Source organism: Vanacampus margaritifer, chromosome 1 (assembly GCF_051991255.1).
Source record: "Vanacampus margaritifer isolate UIUO_Vmar chromosome 1, RoL_Vmar_1.0, whole genome shotgun sequence".
Taxonomy (NCBI): Eukaryota; Metazoa; Chordata; class Actinopteri; order Syngnathiformes; family Syngnathidae; genus Vanacampus; species Vanacampus margaritifer.
The window spans coordinates 64,370,011-64,389,113 of record NC_135432.1 but is presented as its reverse complement, the minus strand read 5'-3'; the positions used below and the strand labels follow the sequence as shown (position 1 = coordinate 64,389,113).

General features: G+C 40.7%; 4 protein-coding genes across 7 annotated transcripts in view; 3 read left to right on the top strand and 1 right to left on the bottom strand.

Moving 5' to 3' along the window:
- The window catches only part of LOC144048661 (programmed cell death protein 10), a 10,253-nt gene extending 7,970 nt beyond the window's left edge, over positions 1-2,283 (bottom strand). Inside the window, exon 1 of the mRNA XM_077560880.1 lies at positions 2,128-2,283. The gene's annotated coding sequence lies outside the window, so the exon portion shown is untranslated. The remainder of the gene's footprint in view (positions 1-2,127) is intronic.
- LOC144048642 (inositol-3-phosphate synthase 1-A-like) lies at positions 1,496-11,610 on the top strand. 4 transcript variants are annotated; one of them, XM_077560830.1, is made up of 11 exons: positions 1,496-1,638; positions 5,930-6,054; positions 6,132-6,293; positions 7,478-7,607; positions 7,692-7,885; positions 7,965-8,114; positions 8,425-8,640; positions 9,525-9,689; positions 9,843-9,956; positions 10,954-11,171; positions 11,249-11,610. In XM_077560830.1, exons 1-11 carry the CDS (start codon positions 1,623-1,625, stop codon positions 11,430-11,432), a joined length of 1,674 nt encoding a protein of 557 aa, XP_077416956.1. In that variant the 5' UTR covers positions 1,496-1,622; the 3' UTR covers positions 11,433-11,610. The 4 variants fall into 4 exon arrangements, with proteins under 4 accessions (XP_077416956.1, XP_077416965.1, XP_077416974.1 ...); XM_077560839.1 differs by lacking the exon at positions 1,496-1,638 and adding an exon at positions 3,328-3,482; XM_077560848.1 differs by lacking the exon at positions 1,496-1,638 and adding an exon at positions 3,375-3,500.
- An 868-nt stretch (positions 11,611-12,478) lies between these two features.
- tpgs1 (tubulin polyglutamylase complex subunit 1) lies at positions 12,479-15,219 on the top strand. Its single transcript, XM_077560813.1, has 2 exons — positions 12,479-13,132; positions 14,072-15,219. Exons 1-2 carry the CDS (start codon positions 12,765-12,767, stop codon positions 14,640-14,642), a joined length of 939 nt encoding a protein of 312 aa, XP_077416939.1. The 5' UTR covers positions 12,479-12,764; the 3' UTR covers positions 14,643-15,219.
- A 91-nt stretch (positions 15,220-15,310) lies between these two features.
- On the top strand, positions 15,311-18,999 carry LOC144048621 (uncharacterized). The gene is made up of 4 exons (XM_077560759.1): positions 15,311-15,815; positions 16,117-16,665; positions 17,792-17,952; positions 18,105-18,999. Exons 1-4 carry the CDS (start codon positions 15,648-15,650, stop codon positions 18,529-18,531), a joined length of 1,305 nt encoding a protein of 434 aa, XP_077416885.1. The 5' UTR covers positions 15,311-15,647; the 3' UTR covers positions 18,532-18,999.
- The last annotated feature ends 104 nt before the right edge of the window (positions 19,000-19,103 follow it).

Below are 19,103 nucleotides of genomic sequence, written 5' to 3'. Positions count from 1 at the left end.
CTAACCACCGGAAATACAAAAGCATAGATAAACAAACATGGCGGAACTTGGATGTCACGCGGGGCGGCAACACACTGCCGAGTGACAAGGAAATAATGTCTTTTATCAACGCTAGAAGATAAGAAGCAGAAATGACGTGTATTGTTTCCGCATATAAACGGGTTCTTTCAAATCTTTCAGAAACAGAAATTTGGAGCTTAACCTGAATATTGACGGCTTGTAAACGTAGTCCACATATTACAAATTGAGTACTACCTCTCGATTCCACCTAGCTCGGTTGCTAGTGAACGGTTTTCCTTTATTGCTGGAGATATTGTCACTGCAAAAGTGCAACAAGATCTGTGCTTTCGCAGAAAATGTGGATTAAGTAAGCGACTAAGCAAAAATTTAAAACTAGATTTATCATTGTTGATTATTCATTATTCAAAGATTTCAATGCCGAAATACTGTTAATTTTATAAAGTATTTCAAAAGTTACTGTATTTTTATTATTACTATAGAGTGTAATATAGTTTGCATAATTGAAACTGAATGTATGTTTTCATAAAAAGTGTATAATGACAACTTGTCCTTAAACTTAAATAGTTAGCATAGTTAGCAGTTGAGTGCTCAAAGATTTCAGTGCCTTATTAGTTTACATCATTAAGTTTTCTATTTCGTAACGTGTGTTTATTATAGAGTGTACTGTAATCAATTTGAATATCACCCAAATAAGTTGCTTATATCTTTTTTTCTAAAAAATGAATGGTTCACTTGTCATCTTTTCAAAGTAAACATAATTAAAAGTTGTATCCGTGTTTTTTTTTTGTACCGGAAATACCAAACTTAAGCCGCAAAGAAACCAAACTGAAATGTGATTTTAGCGTACTAATACATCCCTGGTGAGTGGTTATTTTCTTGTTTGCTTCAATCCCTTTATTATTGACTAGTGGATCTTTCTGACAAACGTGAACAAATTTATTAGGAAAAACAAACACTTACTTTGCATGTACTGTATTAGAAAAAGAAGAATATATAAAAATGATAAATAAATAGTAAAATTACATTATCCCTGTGATATTACCATTTCATTGTTTTAAAATATATATTTTTTTCTTTTAATATTTTTACTTTATTGATGTTAAACTGAAAATGTTATCCCTTGTTGTATATTATTGTCTTCAATCTTATAAAATTCAGCTTATACTCCCATAACTGCAATTTTGTTCTTGTCAAATTTCTCCTTTCCGGTGTAATGCTTTCATTTGATTCCTTCTAAGTTGCTGGATTTTTCCTGTTATTATTTTAGAGTAAGTATTAACTTATTAAGACTTTATTGACTAGGAACTTAGGACGTATTGCCTGAACAAGTCAACACTACAGATTTCCCATTTCAAATCCTATTGAGCACATAAAACCGTTGAGGAACCAACGACCCCCACTCCCACCCCCAGTATGCGCGCGCGTGCATGTGTGTGTCCATTCATTGTGGCGCTTGTATGATGTGTGCGTGTGTGCGAGAGAGATGGGAGTGGCATGCCAACGTGCGTGTCTTAACACCTAATTTGACGAGTCACTCCTTTTAAATTTCGCTAACTGGAAGACTTAGTTACACATTGCCGGCGTTTGGAAAAAGCAACCCTATGGACATAAAACAGAGTAAGAATTTACGAAATCGGCCCACAATTGTGAATTTGAATGATGCATCCCCCCGTTGAATGTGTCGTTAATACAACTATGTGTTTTCTGATAAGACGCTTTTCTCTCCTAGCCTACCTTGAACGCAGCCTTTTAGCGGCGGCTAGGCTACACTAGCTCCGAAAGTAGCCGACGTATCCTTCCATCGGCTCTAATGTTTCTGCGAAATAGTCTAGACGGTCGAAACGGCCACCAATACACCGCTTCAAGTGTCCAATTCGGCAATCGTGGTCTATACAGTCAGATTGAATCGCTATTATGAATAGGCGAAGTGATAGTATTCACCCCATAGCTAGGCGGACGTGCTAGCCGTGCTAGCTTAGCGAGAGCGAAGCGTAACATTTGTCTCGGCCCTGTTAAAAATGTGGCCCCGCAAAAGAAAAACACGCGACGCCAAAGTGCCTACGTGACGGATGTGCGATGAGGTGCGAAGCGTGTACTTGGCTCTACCTGTGTTTGGACTCCTTAAACGGGGGCGCGTACGTCGTCCGAAAAAAGCCCTTTTTAGCAGCTATGTTTTCTTTACAACTTAAGGCGGAAGTTTTTTAGTACTGGCCTGAGCGACATCTTCCGGACCGTTGCTACGTTCACGCTCGCTCAGCCAATCAGAAAGGGCGTGTGGGTTCTACGTCATTGGGGTTCAGTCGATCCAATCTACACGCCTTACATACAATTTGTAACAGTTCTTAATAAAACAGTAAAAATAAAAATAAGGAAGAAAGACCAAGTCACAATATGCAAAACATACAAGATAAGACATACAAAACAAACCCGTTTTTTTCTTCTTAGACTGGTGGTCTAACTTCAACGCCAAATAGATAATAGAAATGCAGTTGCTGTATTTATTGTTTAAAAATTGTAATAACACAGTCGATCAAGAGTTGTGTGTGTTTTTTTTTTATGTGAAATAATTTAATTTTATAGAAGCTGGGTTGGGTAGACTTGTAATATTACGAAAATAAAGTCTAAATATCCGTTTTGATTCTAATTATACAAGATGTAATTTTTTAAAATTTTTTGGAAGTGCCAACGCACGTTTTTATGGGGGGTCATATTTTATCAGCGTTTTTTTTTTCTTCACGTTTTTGGGCTTACAGTAGCCTGCATACACAAAAAAAATAACTTTTTCCCCCAATGCATTTCAATGGGTATTAATTATATGCGGATTTTCGCTATTCACGAGCCAACCTGCTCCCTATCCCCGCTAATAGTAGCTGTAGACTTTAAGTTGTAATATCATCATTCACCACTAGATGGCAGACATCGGTTAGGCACATCGTTACTAGCTAAAAATGCACAAAGCGCCTCTCGCTGTTCAACAATCAAGAAGGAAACGGTGAGTTAACTCTGCAAGAACAGAATTAATTGCAGCGTCCATTCGTCCATATTAGGCTAGTTTGTTTGCCGCGGCGTCGGCGCTGGCTTCCTGGTTTCGTCACAGCTGCATATCACGCCCCAAACACAATGTCGGTCTGTGATTGGGTGGTTTGGATCGGTGGAAATCAACGGACAAGATGTATTCTTCGGAGTTCGTCAACTCACAAATACCGCGAGAATTTATCTTGCAGATCAAGGCAAAAAGGTTGCTGTATGTGCCTAAAAATAATACATACGATATGCCCCTTGCCCTCTAGATGGCGCTAGGGAGGCTCTAAAGTGAGTGTAAGCCTGCAAAGGTGTCAGGAGAAAAGCTCATTGGCAAGTAGCCAGGCCAGTGGAAGCTTGTGGAACTTTCCCACTTGTTCACTTTGCCAGAAGCAGAAGCAGAAGCAGCAGCAAGACGCGCACGCACCATTCATTCACACGTATGTAGTAGCATCACCGTGAGTAATAATTGACCTTTGTCATCGTAGTAAAGTCACTTGCTAAGGTGATAATTGAAATTCCGCTTGCGGCTTTTCTTTTTGTGCGTGTGTGAGAAAACTCCGCCATCGAGTTAGAACGGTATGCATTACATAATGACAAAATGGCAGTGGAGCGTTTGTTTAAACTCCAGAAAATGACTTGCATGTTGATTAATTGACGTCAAATGACCAGAATAAGTGTTTTCCATCCCTCCTTCAGCGCATCGTTGAATTACTTCTTTTTTTTTTAATCCGCACTTTGTTGCGTCTCTTTGCTTATAGACTTTCGTTCATTTCGCATTATTTCACACGAGTTTTTTTTTTTTGCAACCCTCCTCCACTGCATTATTGCATTTTACACGTCTTCTAAATTTGGCACATAACTGAGAAGAATACAGTTAACATGTACATAAAATGAGACTTCGAAGGTGGGAAAAATCAAGCCCTTATCTTTGCTCTTGAACTCTGTGAACGCATAAAACCAGCAAATACCTACGTTTTTTTTTAAGCTGCTAAAATTAATCCTCTTAAAGTGTCTGTTCTGTGGAATATGTCCCACTGGTTCTTTGCAGGGCTTTCCACACCAAGCACCACAGGAGGTGCTAGCCACTAGCTAGCTCACGAGCTAACAGGTTAAGTAATAATAAGTAATTCGCAATCGCGTTGGTTGGATAAACACTGATCTGAACAAAATTGTGGCGACTGGGGACTCATGTCCAATGCTGAATTTTAGCTAAGCCTCCCAAAAAAATCAGCAAAACTGGGGGTGGGGGGGGGGTTAAGTAATAGTAAAGTAATAATAATAACGCTATATATCCACAACTGAGTACTAATAGTTCTCAGTCCTTGCTGTTTTTCTTAGCAATTTACTATTTCGAGCTCATGTCACAATTCAAAATGGCGGTCAACTCTGCGAAAGGGGGTTCTCCGTCCACTGAAAAGCATTGGACTCCTTGTTGTAATTTGATTTGTGAGGATTCATTTCACTTCAAAATGTGACGAAATTTCATTTGACTAAATTACAATCTGCCTGATTTGTATGCTAATCACGGGCAAAAGCAATCAAATACGCCATTTGTTTTCACTGTGTAAAGGAAATATCAGAAATGCCGGATGTCCGGAATAATTACTATCCTTAAATGTGTATAATATGTTGACAAAAAATATTATGAATTCACTTTCCTGGGTCTTTTGAAATAGTGTTTTTTTCCCCCCTGTGAACTATTTAGTCCAGCTGGAGTTGCTGAGTTGTTTTTTTCCATCCACTATTTAAAAGAAACTCAAATTGGCATCAGGAAAGAAGCTTTCGGTGGGAATTTGGGCATCAGTAAAATTCCACTTGAGAGGGGCTGAAGAAATGGGCAGTACTTAACATGCCCCGACTTTAGCCATGTCGTACCAAAGTTTGGCATACAAGCTTGCGTTACATAACGTCCATTGTTGCGAGCTGCCGTGAATCTTGTTTTCTAAATGGTTCGGTTCTGGTCCAAGTAGCTTGGAAGCAAAGTGTCTATAGTGTCTTTTTGTATTCCCTGAAAGCAGGCCTGATTGGATGTTGATACCTCCACTTGGTGTATCAGAATCAGGTCCCCTAAAACAGTTGATTAAATACAAAATATCCTTTACTGTAAGACTACGGGTACAGTGGATACAGAATAATTTTTTTTTAGGCCAACGCCGACTTCAATATTTGGCGGAATAAAATTTTGATAGCAAATTAATCTGCCCATTTAATTAAAAAATATATTGTGAATATAATAACTTCTTTTTTGGTCCCTTAACACTTACAGCAATAAAGATATGAATTATAGGCCGAACATTTGACTATTTTACAATAGGTCATTCCATGCCAAATTACCCAGTGGGTTTAAACAAGCAAATTTAGATTTTAATGAAACTTGGCGTACTTGTTGCTAGTGATGACACAGCATTAAATTCAAAATTTCATGTCAATCAGAGCATGGGTTTGGGAGCTATGGCCCATCGAATGTTGACATTTTTTGGGCAAAAATGGGCGCGGTCAACTTCCTTTGGACCCGTATATCGCAGCAACTATTGGGTCAATCTTCACAATACATGTATTGCCGGAAAGGGAATCCAGCAAGGATTTCAAATCTTTAATCATTTAGAAAATTGTTGCATATTTTAGTAACCTTTTGTTTTATGATCATGAATAAGAACATTGCCATTCATTTCATGCAGTTTTAAGAAAATTGCTATATTGGGATACAGTATATTTCTTTAAAATGATCGGTTCCTTCTGGAATTTAAAGTACTACTGGCATCGGGATCGTGACTACCCAAGTGTTGAGTACTCGTATTTGAGTACTCGTATTTGAGTACTCGTATTTGAGTACTCGTATTGGTCTGAAAAAAGTAGTATCGAAAATTGTGTGTTTTTGTTGCAGAATCGTCAAACATGCCTGTGAAGATTCACATCAACAGTCCCAATGTCAAGTACACGGACACACACATTGAGGCTCAGTATTCCTACTGCTCCTCATCCGTGCACCAAACTGGCAATACAGTCACAGTAAGTGAAACCCTGAAAACGAAACATTTTAGAATGTCCTCTGCACACATGCTGACCGGCCACGTGACGCCATATAGGTGACGCCCCGCTCCACTGAGATGACCATTCGCACAGAGACACGCGTACCCCGGCTGGGGGTCATGCTGGTGGGCTGGGGTGGCAACAACGGCACTACGGTCACCGCGGCCATCCTGGCCAACAAGATGAATCTCACCTGGAACACAAAGACGGGGCTCAAGGTGAGAGAGGTCCTCGGATTTTGATCAATGGAAATAAAGCTCAAGTGGTTCTGGACAGAATCTGACATTGGCTCGGGGCCACTGCCGAAAAATGGTCCGTTTTAGACCCAAAGTCTTATTACTGAAACTACCTGGCTAAAGGTTTAGGTTTTAGCTTCATGTCGCTAGCTTCGGCTAGTCCGGAATGAGGTCAAGAAACAAGCTCAGTGACACAAAGTGAAGCTTCATCGCCATATAATTATATCCAATAAATTATACAGACATCCTGCGAAAATATTACCCTTTTAACACATTCACTCGCAGCCATTTTCACCGAAGCAACCCCCTTTGCTCCCGGCTGCTTTACTGGATTTGACTGATTTCGCAAGGCCCGCAGAATATTGTGTTCACGGAACCTACCTAAAAAAAATCTCTTCTTTCATAAGGAAAAAAATATTTTTATCCATTTCCGTTTTGCAGCAATTAGCATTAGGACATAGCTAAGTTTCATCGTTATTCACAAATCTGTTTAAAACACTGGTGAAAAAAGCTTCTTCTTTTTTTGCAACATGCCCCTGGTTGATCTCTTTTACTCTGCTGCCTCCTGCTGGCCGTTTTTTGTAGTAAGTACCATTGGTTTAAGTGACCTCTTCAGAAAAAAAAAAAAAAAATATATATATATATATATTTATATGTTTTTGGGACCATGGCAATATTTAAAATATAAGTTTTTGAGAGCAAATGAGTTAAAGAATTCTTAACAATAAAATGTTCTATGCAGCCCCACTAATCCAAATACGGTATTCTGTTAATACTGCGTTAGTGGAGTAAGAGTTAAGCTTAAAAATCCAGCAGTTTGTATCAATATTAGAAGGCGGCCATTTTGCCACTTGTTGTCGTGTGAAAATCAGAGTTGCTCAGGCCTCAGGTCCCAACCAATCACAGCTCAGCTTCAGAAAACAGGTGAGCTGTGATTGGTCGTTGCCTGAACACTGAGCAACTGTGATGTCATCTTCAGTCGACAGCAAGTAGCAAAATGGCCGCCTCCTGCGATGGATAAAAACAGATGGATTTTGCTTCATAACTTATTCTCATAAATGTAATATTAATCAGAATGTCATGTTTAGACTAGTGAGGGAACATATTGAGGTTGACGTCCCCTTTTTAAATATGAACCATTTTGTCCTATGATGTCATCTTTTCAGAAAGCCAACTACTTTGGCTCACTGCTGCACGCCTCCACCGTGTGTCTTGGATCAGGGCCTGACGGCGAGTTCAACGTGCCCTTCTGCGATCTGCTACCCATGGTGCACCCCAACGACATCGTCTTTGATGGTAGAGTGTGTTTTATGTACATTTTTGTGTGGCAACACACGTAGAAATACAAATTGACCATTGCCGTATTGAATGTGTTCTGAGGTTGGGATATCTCCTCGCTGGATCTGGGAAGGGCAATGGAGCGCGCCCAGGTGCTAGAATGGTCGCTACAAGAGCAGCTGCGACCATATATGGTCGCCATGAAACCCAGACCGTCCATCTACATCCCAGATTTCATCGCCGCCAACCAGGAAAGCCGGGCCGACAACGTACTCGGCGGCACCATGGCGGAGCAGGTTACGCTAAATCTTTTTTTTTTTGTATTTAACGGCACCTGACCAAGTGGCGGTAGCTCATGTGAGAAACCATTTTCAGGTGGAGCGCATCCGAGCGGACATCCGTGACTTCCGGCAGGTCAGTGGAGTGGATAAAGTGATCGTGGTGTGGACCGCCACCACCGAGCGCTTTTGCGACGTCGTGCCGGGCATAAACGACACGGCGGAGAACTTGCTGGCTGCCATCCAGGTGGGACAAAATGCTATAGTCTGCGATGAGAATAATAATAAGAAAATAATGACCCGCCCTGAAATTGGTTGAAAAATGTTTAACGAAGACTTAAATTAAAGGTATGTGGAAAAACTTGTTGGCAACTTATTCCATTTGCCTGCAGCATAACACCTAAATGCTGCTCCACCATGTTTGCTTTGAACTCTTCCATTTTTCTCTTTTAACCTCACGTGATTCCCACAAAACCTGGCAAAACGTGCTAAAGTAAAATAACCCAGCCAGCCAATTGATTGTATGTTTGTTTTTGTCCCTCCCCCTCCTTGGTCAGGGGGGCTTAGAGGTGTCTCCCTCCACTCTGTTTGCAGTGGCCAGCATCCTGGAGGGGTGCGCCTACATCAACGGTTCCCCTCAGAATACGTTCGTACCGGGGGCCGTGGAGCTGGCCCAGCAGAGGGGAGTCTTTGTCGGAGGGGATGACTTCAAGTCCGGACAGACCAAGATCAAGTCGGTGCTGGTGGACTTCCTGGTCAGCTCGGGGATCAAGGTGAGAACTTGACTGCAATGCACAACTTTTGTTCTTCCCCAAAATTTATTCTAGTAAAATTTTGACTTTTTCTTCGTAAAATAAATATTTTTTTTACCTATAAAATCGTATTATATTACCACTTTATTCCAATAAAATTATTACTTTTTCCTCATTAAATGACAATTTTTCCTTGTCCTTCCTTTCGCAAAATGAGGACTTTTCCTTTATTGGGGAAGTCAAGTCAAACATTTTCTTTGCAATAATATGTTCTATGCGCCTCCGCTAGTCTAAACACGTCAATGTGGTAAATATTGCATTTGTGAAATATGAATTAAGCAGAAAAATCCACCTGTTTTTATCCATCTAAGGGGGCAACCATTTTGCCACTTTGCTGTCGACTAAAAAAATGACATCACAGTTTCTCAGGGCTCGGTTAACGATCAATCATGGCTCAGCTTGTGAATGTCACATGACCAAATTCAGTCATGATTGGGCCAATTAGGCACCGATGTCATTTTCAGTTGACACAAAAGTAGCAAACTGGCCGCCCCTGAGATGGATAAAAACTGGTGGATTTTGGCTTTATAAAATGATGACTGACTCCCTCATAAAATTATGACCATTTACTTTGTAAGATTATCATTTTATTCTAGTAAAATTGTGACTTCCTCCTCATAAAATTAGTACTTTTTCCGCATAATACTGCAACTTTACTATGGTAAAAATGAAGACCCTTGTCTCATGATAGTACAATCATATAATGGTACAATTTGAATTTTACCCCAACGTACTATAATATAGCAGCTTTATTCTCGTCAAATGACTTCTTAAAAAAAAAAAAAATAATTAATTTTATTTTTTTTCAAATGACTCCTTCCTTTGTGTGTGTTTGTCCTTCTCAGCCGACCTCCATCGTGAGCTACAACCACCTGGGCAACAACGACGGCAAGAACCTGTCTGCGCCTCAGCAGTTCCGCTCCAAAGAAATCACCAAGAGCAACGTGGTGGACGACATGGTCCGCTCCAACTCCATCCTCTACGACCACGGGGAGAAGCCCGACCATTGTGTGAGTGACACGTACACTGAATTTAGTTTAAGGCTTTCAACATGTCTTAACCTTATGGAGGGCACTTCACTTGTGTATTATTTTGTAATGATACAGCCTTAGTCCTAAATTACAGCTTCAAGTATTTTTGAATATGATTCTGTTTCCTTCCAGGTGGTGATTAAGTACATTCCGAATGTGGGAGACAGCAAGCGAGCCATGGATGAGTACACGTCTGAGATCATGATGGGCGGCCTCAACACCATCGTACTGCACAACACCTGTGAGGTCAGTCTCGTCACTTCAAAAAGTTCAATACAGACTCCTCCCGGTACTTTTTGGGTCATTACGTGCAGCCTCAAGTTTTGTGTCAATTATTATTTTTTTTTTTAATAAGGCTTTGGGGCACCAGCAAATGTGCCCCATGAGTTCTGCCTGGCAACTAGCAAAATGTTTGTAAAATTTTGTCTTGTTACTTTATTCCCGTGAAGTTTAGACTTATTTTTGTAAAATTCAATTTTTTTGTCTCATAATGTTAGAACTTACAACTTAATTATTGTAATATTGTGACTACCCCCCCATTCCCCACACACACGCATAATAATATTATGACTTCATATTTATCAAATTTAAAGTTTTTGTCTCCCGATTTATTCTGGTAAAATTATGACTTTCTTTCTTGAGATGTCACGACCTTATTCATATGAAATTAGAAAATTACAACTTTTGTTGTCATAAAATGATAACTATTCTAGTAAAATAACTTAATTCTAATAAAAATGTTTTTTTCCACACTATACAAATTCAATTTTATTTTCATCAAATTATTTCCCCCCCATTATCATCACCACTCCATAAAATGTCATCACTGTTCTAGTAAAATTCTGACTTAATTGTAATATTGACTTTTTCCATAGATTACAGTTTATCTGAATTACTGAACAAATACGACTCCTCTAGTAAAATGTTGACTTTTGCCAGACTTTAGTAAAGTTATTGCTTTTCCACGTAATGTAATTTCCCCCCAGAAAATTAGGACTTTTTTTCATGTAACATAACATTTTTTCAAATTTTTCAACTTTAGTACTGTACAATAATGACTTAATTTTTTTTTAATTACTGCTTTTGCCATTACTTTACAACTTGTTTAAAGTAAAGATTTTTTTTCCCGTGTAATATTAAAACTTTATCTTGGGAAAATTTTGCCGACATTGCAGTAAAATGAAGACTTTATTCATGACACATTTGACTTTTCTCTCCGACGTTGCTGTTATTTGGCCACCAGGACTCTCTCCTGGCCAGCCCCATCATTTTGGACTTGGCCATTCTGACAGAGCTGTGCCAGCGCATGAGCTTCCGGCCCGATGGCGAGGACCACTTCCAGCCCTTCCACAGCGTCCTGGTGCTGCTCTCCTTCCTATGCAAAGCCCCCCTGGTCCCACCGGGGACCCCCGTCATCAATGCCTTCTTCCGCCAGAGGGCCTCCATAGAAAACATCATGAGGTACGGACATACATCAAGCGACATTCAAAATATATACAGGAGAGCGAGGCCAATGACTTTTTCGGACCTTTTTCCAGGGCATGTCTGGGCCTGCCCCCTCAGAGTCACATGCTGCTGGAGGAAAAGCTGCAGAGGAGCTTCCTGTCCACGCAGCGCCCCAATGGCGACACGGCCACCCCGAAGAAGGCAATCGCCAATGGCAACCACGCGGAGGTCCCCAACGGCGTCCACGAGTACGACGACGCAGAGCACTCCAAGTAGACGGCAAACGTTACATAAAACCGGGTTCCTGCACTGTTATTTTAGGAATGGGTTACAGTAGACTGTTAAATGGAAGGGCTTACATTCCATCCATTTGCTGTTGATTCCGTGTCTGCACCTTTAAGACTGTCTTAACATGTTCATGCAGTATTGATTAAAGTTGTTATAGAAGCACAAATCCGAAAGTGTCAACAGAGTACATTTCCATACACACAGTAACTCTGTGCTTTACATAATAGTTCAACATTTAAAAGCATTTTAAAACAAGACCCAAAGACGTTAAAAAACAATGCAGAAAAATAAATTTAAAAAAAGCTTTCTGAAATTACTAAAAGAATGAATGGTGAAAAAATAAATAAATTGCTGGGTGGGTATGTTTCGCTGGGCTTCATTACGTACATACATTTGTAACCAGATGTTTACATACACTATATAGAAAAATATGCTTTTTTTTCTCACTGCCTGGCATGAAATCAGACTAAACATTTCCTCTTTTAAGTAATTATTAAATAACTAAAAATGGTAAATCCGTAGAGGCATATTAAAAAAAATGCAATGGAAAAAATGGAAACTGCCTTTGTAATTGCAGTTTTTTTAATATATTTTAAAAATACTAACTTAATGTAGTAAAAATGTATTGAATAGATACAAAATTTGTCATATTGTCATCTTAATACCTAAAGAGAGGGGGCTTCTATGTAAGACAATATTAACTCCAAATTATACTATCTTTGTAAAGACTAAATTTCGCTATGTTAAATGATTAAAATAAAAAAATATATATAATGAATTAATTTAAATAAAAGCTAATGTAAATAATTTAACTGAAATTCGAGTCTAGTGTTTTTCTCAAAATAATAGTAAGAATATTAAAATGTATATTTTTTAGTTGCTGATATTTTTTGATTGAAAATGTTTGTACACTACATAATTTAGCATTAAAAAAAGAGAGAGAGAGAGACTCCCACTCCCCTCCCCTCCCGGCGTCTCGTTTCACTTCCACTTCCGTTGCTGTGACACGGGACGTCAACAAAGATGGCCAACAGTATTGAAATTCGAGTCTAATGTTGTTCTCAAAATAATAGTAAGAATATTAAAATGTATATTTTTTAGTTGTATTGAAATTCGAGTCTAATGTTGTTCTCAAAATAATAGTAAGAATATTAAAATGTATATTTTTTAGTTGCTGATATTTTTTGATTGAAAATGTTTGTACACTACATAATTTAGCATTAAAAAAAAGAGAGAGAGAGAGAGACTCCCACTCCCCTCCCCTCCCGGCGTCTCGTTTCACTTCCACTTCCGTTGCTGCGACACGGGACGTCAACAAAGATGGCCGACAGAGAGAAACGCCGGTCCGCCGGGTCCGGGTTGTCTCCCGGCGCACCGGCCGAGCCGGGCCCGGGCACCAAAGCCTCCGGGCCGGCTACAGACCGTGAGTTCCTGTCTCAGGACGGCGTCGGAGAGCTGCTTCGCGGCGCCGTGTTGAAGATGGTAGAGGCCCGGCCGGACGACCCCATCGGCTTCCTGGCCGACCACTTCGGCAACCTGGCCGCCGCCGTGGTGGAGAGCGGTGGCGAAGACCTCAAGGAGCCGCGTCTGAGCGACGGCCCGCCTGGGGAAGGAGAAGGAGGCGCCCGGGCTCAGCAGAGACTCAACCGGGCGCTTTGGCACCTGCGCCTGGCCCACCATTCGCAGAGGTGTAACAATTCATTCATTCATGTATATCGAATAGAAATAGATTTTAAAGATACATTACTTATAAATTAACATTAAGAAGTAAATAAAAACAAATGTATTCAAACTACTACAAAAATAACACAATAAGAAGTCAAGAAATGCACTCATAAATGAATACAAAATTAATAAAAGCAAAACAAATGTAGAAAATGATTTGTAGATATTAACTCATTCACTGCCCTTGACGGCTATAGATGTCAAAAATTTATTTGAACTATTTCTATTAGTTTAATATTTTCCCCCCAGTTTTGTTAACAAGAGTATGAAAACCTAGGGGGAAAAATATTGTAGATTTAGACCAGATATAACATTTGTGATTAATTAACTTTTAGTTAATTAGTTAACTATTGAAGTCATGCGATTCATTACAATAAAAAATGTAATCACCTAATGCCCTAATTTTTTATATTTTTCTTTTTTTGAAAAAAGATTATTAAAAAAAAAAAGATTATTAAAAATGAAGGCGTCAGGCAATTACATTTCTTAATTGTAATTAATCACATGACTTCAATAGTTAACTCACGATTAATCACAAATTTTATATCTGTTCTAAATGCACAATAAAAAAATTGTTTCTAGGTTTTCATACTCTTGTTAACAAAAGTGGAAAAAATGTAAACTAATTTAAATAGTTAAAATGAATTTTTGACGTCTTAAGCCAGCAATGGCAGTGAATGAGTTAATAACATATTATCCATCCATAAATATTTTTTCAAATAAATGCTAAATAGAAAAATATTAGGACCTCTCCAAAAAAAGGAGGGTATCTCGATACATGGGTTGCGATACGAGTCAAGGATGGTACTTAGTTAATACCTTGTCTGAAGTTAACGTCCACCTGAATTGTAATTTGCAAATACAATCTAATAATGTGTCATTTTTTATGTCTCTAAACCCAGATCTGCATTTGGTAACAACGTCCGTGTGGCTTACGACCTCTTGAGCTTCACGGGACCTTTCGGGCATGCAGGTGATGCTGGAGCTGCGGGCGGCGGTGTGAGTGGTGCCCTGTACACTCAAACCCTGCGGTGCTTGTGCGGCGAGGGCGGCGTGCCGGCCTCCACTTCCGCCCCGCTACTGTGCCGCCTCCACTGTCACGACCACGAGGCCGTACCGTACGGCGTCTTCCGCCATGGCGTGCTGACATGCGCCGTTTTCTCTGACTACATCCGCCAAGCACAGCGACTCTACGCCCAGGTGTGCCAGCCGGACGAGGGGCCGGCTTCGCGGGCCCCGTGTCTGGCCGTGTTGGGCGCTTTGAGGGAGGCTTTGGAGACGTCGCGCGATGCCGACCCCGCTAGCGTCAAAGCGCTGCGTCGCCTGGAGGCCAGCGCCAAGATGTCACCGCACCAGCTGGCGCGCGCCATGACTGAAGCGCAGGCGCGAGCCCCGGTGGGTCACATGGACGCCAAGGAATTTGAGAACGCCGCCGCGGAACTCTTTATCGCTCGTGTGAAAGTCATCTCATAGACTTTTCTTCACCGTGATGTCACACGTTCAAAAGACAATTCAATCTTTGATGGCATCACAAGTAAACAAACCCTTTTATGTCATTTGACCCAGGCAGAGCCATTAAAGAATACCGATATCATTGGTATCATTGCCGATGTCTTTATTTTAAAGTATCGGCACTCATGCCCTCTTGTGGCCATTTTATGATCAGGAGCTAGGAATTGGAAATTTTGAGTCCACGTACTGGTATCGGTCTAAAAAAAAAAAAGTGGGATTGAACATCCTCAACAAAAACACAAGTTTTTGTTATGGTTTCAGTTCGGGTCAATGACTTATTGCTACCCAGAACTACCCTGGTGCCTATTGTTTACAAAAGGTCTGTAGAATGCATGATGCTTGGATGACCCATGAAAACATGGACAACGTAGAACGACCACAATGACAAGACATTTACACATGCAGTATTTATTGCCCTTGCACTGAATCTTATTTAGTTGTACGGGTTGGTGAATTGTTAAGTTAAAATGAATTAAAAATAAGAAAATAAAAGAAATTGTGGCTATTTATGAATTTAAAATGCTGTACGTGAAAATAACCCACGAATCAGTGAATTTATTTTGTCCAGCAGGTGGTGCCATATGCTAGTGGTTGAACCGGAAAAAGAACCCGCAAGAGTACGTCCAACCTCCATCACATAACAGCTACATTATTCTATCTGCATGGTTTGTCGCCGTTAACATTAACTCGACAAAGCGAATTTGTTGTGCTGCTGCGTCACTTATCTAAGTTAGTAAGTAGAAAATTAAACCGAATGAATAGACTCAATTCGACAGTTGCGAAAACAAAGAAAACCCGGAAGTCTTCCCGCATCAACAAGCCGAAGAAGAATAACCGGAAGTGGGCTTTCTCTTCGCGTAGCGTATAACATTGTTTTGTAGCTATATATATATATATATTATATTATTATTATTAAAAAATAAGATTAAAGATTAATTCGAATGTGTTACGGCGCTGTGGGTCAAAATGGATGAAGACGACGAGCGGCTGCGGCCCTTCATGTTTCTCATGACCTACATGCTGCTAAAGCGCCGCAGGGACGTAAACAACGCGGACGTTCAGCGGCGCAATGAGATCCAAAGACGTCTGAGGCAGCGACAGTACTTCTTCCAGAGGCAGAGGAGAATGATGATGGTCTGACTGCATGATGCATAAATGAGCAAATATAATTTAGATTTAAAAAAAAAAAAAATTAAATATCAAAATTGATATCGTACAACGTCTAGCTGTATAACTTGTAGGACTTTGACTAAGAGTGGCATTTTTTGTGTGTAATGTGAGTGTCATCAGCAGCCTGTTTTTCTGAAACTTGGCAAGTTTTAGCACCTCCTCCGGTCGAGACTCCTTGCGCGTGTGTTCATTTGTATGCATGTTTGACTGACTGTCTTGTATTGTACCTACCATCTTATTTATGTAGTCTCTTTATCCCCCCCAGATGATGATAGCAGGGGGCATTCGCTCCAACGCTCATATCCGCACACGCCCTTGGACCACCGTCCCCAGTACGGACTGGTGGGAACGAGTGGTGATGACTGAATTCCAGCCCTCCGACTGGCTGGACAAGTTCCGGATGAGCCGGGAGACCTTCTTCTACATTTGCGACAAGCTGCGCTCCCGCTTGACGCGCCAGGACACCAGCTTCCGCCTGGCACTGCCCGTGGAGAAGCGCGTGGCCGTGGCGCTTTGGCGCCTGGCGTCCAACGTGGAGTACCGCACCATCAGCGCCCTGTTTGGTGTGGGCAAGTCCACCGTTTGTAAGTGCGTGCGAGACATGTGTTACAGCATCGTGGCGCTGTTCCGTGCCGACTACCTGCGGCCCCCTGCCGAGCCTGAGCTGGAGGAGTCGGCACGCCTCTTCCTCTCCCAGTGGGGCTTCCCGCACTGTGTTGCTGCTGTGGCCACGCTGCACACAGCCATCATCACGCCGTCCAGTAATGCGTCCGATTACATCAACCCCGCCGGCTGGCTCTCAGTGCTGTCTCAGGTGGGCTATTTTCTATACCATTATAGTATATAAACTGGAGCTCATATATAGCTTTTAAATATAGAGAAATTACTATAAGTCTTTTTTTATTGAACCCATGTACATGACAGTATATTATATTTCATGCTCAAATGCATGTATCAAAGATCACATATTCAACAACAAAGGGTTTGATGCAATTAGAAAAAATAAACGCATGATGACATTCATCGAGGCCAGACTGAATGCATTTGATCTGCCTCATAGTTAGCTTTTCTTCTTTTTAACTTTTGTTTTTTCTATTTGTTAGTTTTAGGTTTTATTTCTGAAAATTAGAGATAGACTGATATGTTTTTTTTTTAGGCTAATACCGATTATTAGTAGTCAAGGATGCCAATAAGCGTTATTTGGAGCCAATATTTATTTGCACTAAAAGGGAAAATATTGGTATCAAAATTTGAAAAATTACAAACTCTAGCTCTTATTTTTTATTTTATTTTAAAGCATATGTTTATTTAACGACTTTTAGGGTTCTTAAAATATTGGATAAAAAAAAAATCTTAGGCAATACACATTTTTGTTTTAAAAATCTAACAAAAAGTTCTGGAATGTCCCAAGGGTAGTAGCATGTTTTCAAAAGTTAAATAAAAACTTTTTTACGTTTTCTACAGTAAATAAAGTATTCAAAAATGTCAAAATATTGCAAGTATTAAATTTTTACTTAACTTAGTTTTCATTTCAAACAAAAACAGGTGCAGAGAGTTCCCAGGGTCAGCAGCATCTCTGGAAAATATTATTATTTTTTTCAATTGGTTCCCTTAAGTTAACCTTTTTTTTTTTAATGGATCTGTTATCGGCCATGTTATTCTTCAAAATGGCTGATGCCGATATTCATCAAAATGCTGATAATCGTTCTATCTCTATTAAAAATGCTTCAGTTTAGTTTAGTTTTTACAAGTTTTAGTTGTCATTGGGTTTGTTTTGTTTATACAAGGAGTATTTGTCAAAAGTGCAAGTAATTAGAGTTACTTTTACTTTGTTTTAAAAATGTAAAATGTAGTTTCAATTTTAGTTATTTTTCATCTCCTACAATAAAAATGGTACACGGGAGGGGAAAAAAATCCATTACTTGTCTTTGATGTGACAGGTGACAGTGAACGGTCGCGGGCAGATCTGGGACATGTGCGCCTGTTTCCCTGGCGGGATCGAGCCAGCCGATATTTTGCAGAAGTCGTCGCTGTGGTCCACGGCAGCGGAGGGCGGACTATCGTCGGCGCCGCCGCCTTTCTTCATGGGAAAGCAACTCAGGTGCATGTTGTCATGGAATAATATTAGCATTTTGTTGAAGGAGGACAAAAAGATTAAAATTGGGGCTTTTATACAAAGGCCGTATCGCCCAGCCCTGCTGTAGGGTTTCTTCCCGATGTTTAATGATGTTTTGGTTCCCTCCCGTGTTGCAGCTACGTGCTCTTGGGCGAGCCTTGCTACCCGCTCCAGAGCTGGCTCCTGAAGGCCTACCCGGAGAAGCGGGCCACGCGAGCCCACCCGGCGGCAACTAGCGAGCGCCAATACTTATTCAACCGGCGGCTGCGCCGTGCCCGCCGTGTGGCCCAGGAGGCGCTGCTGCGGCTCAAGGCGCGCTGGCAGTGCCTGAGCAAGCGCAACGACTGCGGCCTTGACGTGGTGCCCGCCATGATCCGGGCGTGCTGCATTCTGCACAACGTATGCGAGTCGCACGGCGACGCCTTTAATGGCGAGTGGCTGGCCGAGGTGGCCGAGGCCGAGAGCCCGCCGCCCGCCTACGCCGAGGTCGACGGTGACACCGACCGGGGTCAAGGCGAGGAGGTGCGGCAGCTCTTTTGTGACTATTTTCAACAAAATGACTGACTCAAATGGACTCCTACTTTTATTTATTTATTTCAAGTTTTTTCACCGTTCATTGCCAAAACCGGCATCGATCAGTAACTGTCGGACAGTCCGTGGGTTCAAAGGCAAGCCCCTTCCCCTCTCTGCCCATTTTCAAAACTTGCCTTAAAACACACTTTTATGCTTTGGCTTTTGACTCAGCATTGTTTTAGTTTTTTTTTTACATTAATGTATGCTGTACTATATTTCTTAATTTATTTTAACTGTCTTTGTTATTAAAATAGTGCTTTTTAAAAAAAAATTTTACTACATGTGCAGAACTTGTTAACGGTGCACTGTTTAACCCTCCTGAGATGAGATGCCAGATGGTGGACCAGAATTTCCTCAAAACTGCCCGGAAGTCGTTTTCTGACATTAAAGGGACAGTGCGTAGATTTTTTTGTTTTTTTTTCAATGTTCATTCATAAAAATAAAACACTATTAATTTCAGTAATGTCCCCCCAAAAAGTGCTATCATCAATGTACATTGTTTTTTAAATGTCATCACGATAATTATATTATGAGTCGCGCCGTGCCTTGCATGAGGCTGACAT

Coding starts and splice junctions, on each gene's coding strand:
- LOC144048621 (XM_077560759.1), top strand. CDS start 15,648: ATGGATGAAGACGACGAGCGGCTGCGGCCCTTCATGTTTCTCATGACC. Junction 16,666..17,791: donor GGCTCTCAGTGCTGTCTCAG/GTGGGCTATTTT, acceptor TTGATGTGACAG/GTGACAGTGAACGGTCGCGG. Junction 17,953..18,104: donor TTCATGGGAAAGCAACTCAG/GTGCATGTTGTC, acceptor CCCGTGTTGCAG/CTACGTGCTCTTGGGCGAGC.
- LOC144048642 (XM_077560830.1), top strand. Junction 9,690..9,842: donor GGGAGAAGCCCGACCATTGT/GTGAGTGACACG, acceptor GTTTCCTTCCAG/GTGGTGATTAAGTACATTCC. Junction 11,172..11,248: donor TCCATAGAAAACATCATGAG/GTACGGACATAC, acceptor ACCTTTTTCCAG/GGCATGTCTGGGCCTGCCCC.
- tpgs1 (XM_077560813.1), top strand. CDS start 12,765: ATGGCCGACAGAGAGAAACGCCGGTCCGCCGGGTCCGGGTTGTCTCCC. Junction 13,133..14,071: donor CTGGCCCACCATTCGCAGAG/GTGTAACAATTC, acceptor CTCTAAACCCAG/ATCTGCATTTGGTAACAACG.